Consider the following 1,560-nt stretch of genomic DNA (forward strand, 5'->3'; position numbering starts at 1 on the left):
TATTTCACAAACAAGCATCATCAACATATTATGTTGATTGTAAGAGTGATGGGAGCATCTATAAAAAAAAATTGATGTGATAAGTATCCATATTACATAACTCTTATTTGATCAAAGATTTATTTATGTCTCCGGATGAGTTGGTCTGTAAATATTCAAACGAATAGTTTAACGACCCTATCATTCATTAAGTGGTTGCACCTAAGTGGTTGCACCGGTCTTCCATTCGTTGCATAATCCTGTAAAAAGAGAAATTGTAAGTGTTAATAGATTGCTTGCAAGAATATAAGAAAGGTAGCTTCTTTATTTTTTGGTCTCGAGAGAACTTACATCTATAGTAGCTTCTTTTAATAAATTCAGCTGCTTTGTTGATATAGTGCTTATCTACACAAAATGATTATTATTTATATGTTAACAAAATAATATTATTTTATAAGCATTAAATTGAAGGCTGATGTTTACTTTATAAATGGGAAAAGATCAAAAATACCTTTTTATTGATAGTCCATGTGACATCTTCAGTGCATGGTGGAATAGTTATAGATCCCATCAATCTATAGTATTTTTTAGTCATTCTACTTACCTTCTTAGGATCAATGATTCCAATGTCCACTTTTGCACCAATATTCTTTTTTATTGTGGAAATATGCCTCTCAACCTAATATCAATGATAATGTTTACAATTATAATTAATGATAATGTTTAAGTACTGAAAAACAAACATTAGTACATATTCAATTATAATAATTTATAGATTTACGTAAATTATCGCTTTATAATAAAACATACTCATGCATTTATATGGAGCATATATGCATAAACTTATAAGGTAACAAATTGAATACCTTGGTGAAGAATGGATCTGGATCACCGACTTTGAATAAGTTGCTTATCATAGCCATTTTATGGCCAGTAGTTTGTTGGTGAAGCAAATGAACCTCTAAATCAAATCTGATTTGACCAATATATTAATAATTAGTGCTTTGAGTACTAAGATTTCTGAGAAATATTAGTGATTATTAAAGATATGTTTTTATTTGAGATAGGAAAATTATATTTATAGTATTTTGAACTATAACAAGTTCCATCAATGGGTCATATAAAAAATTGCTTGCTTTGATAACTATTATCCTAGTTATAGAATATGACTATTGTTTTGCATGCATATAAATCCTTAAGTAATATCACACATTTTTATTTTTATTTTACTAAAGAAGGCAATTTGCAAGTGTATGAACTATTTTTATTGAGAGATTCAATTTGAATAAATATTCATAACTCTTACCGATGACCATTAATTATATTTTCTGAAGGCATATGCCAATGCATTTGTTTTAGCGAGTATTCTGAATATTACATAAATCCTATTTGATCAAAGATTTATTGAAGTCTCTGGATGAGTTGGTCTGTAAATATTCAAACGAATAGTTGAACGACCCTATCATTAAGTGGTTGCACCGGTCTTGCATTCGTTGCATAATCCTGTAAAAAGAGAAATTGTAAGTGTTAATAGATTGCTTGCAAGAATATAAGAAAGGTAGCTTCTTTATTTTTATAGCT

At 28.5% G+C, this 1,560-nt stretch overlaps 1 protein-coding gene across 1 annotated transcript; it reads right to left on the bottom strand.

Moving 5' to 3' along the window:
• Window positions 1-215: 215 nt before the first annotated feature.
• On the bottom strand, window positions 216-1,346 carry LOC110037576 (bifunctional monodehydroascorbate reductase and carbonic anhydrase nectarin-3-like; the record flags this gene model as incomplete). The annotated part of the gene is made up of 5 exons (XM_020742250.1): window positions 216-239; window positions 331-384; window positions 491-658; window positions 846-951; window positions 1,286-1,346. Coding segments are annotated over 5 exons (413 nt in total), but the record flags the coding sequence as incomplete, so codon positions are not given.
• Between the last annotated feature and the right edge of the window lie 214 nt (window positions 1,347-1,560).

The sequence above is a fragment of the Phalaenopsis equestris genome, unplaced genomic scaffold (genome assembly GCF_001263595.1).
Source record: "Phalaenopsis equestris unplaced genomic scaffold, ASM126359v1 Scaffold221487, whole genome shotgun sequence".
Classification (NCBI taxonomy): Eukaryota; Viridiplantae; Streptophyta; class Magnoliopsida; order Asparagales; family Orchidaceae; genus Phalaenopsis; species Phalaenopsis equestris.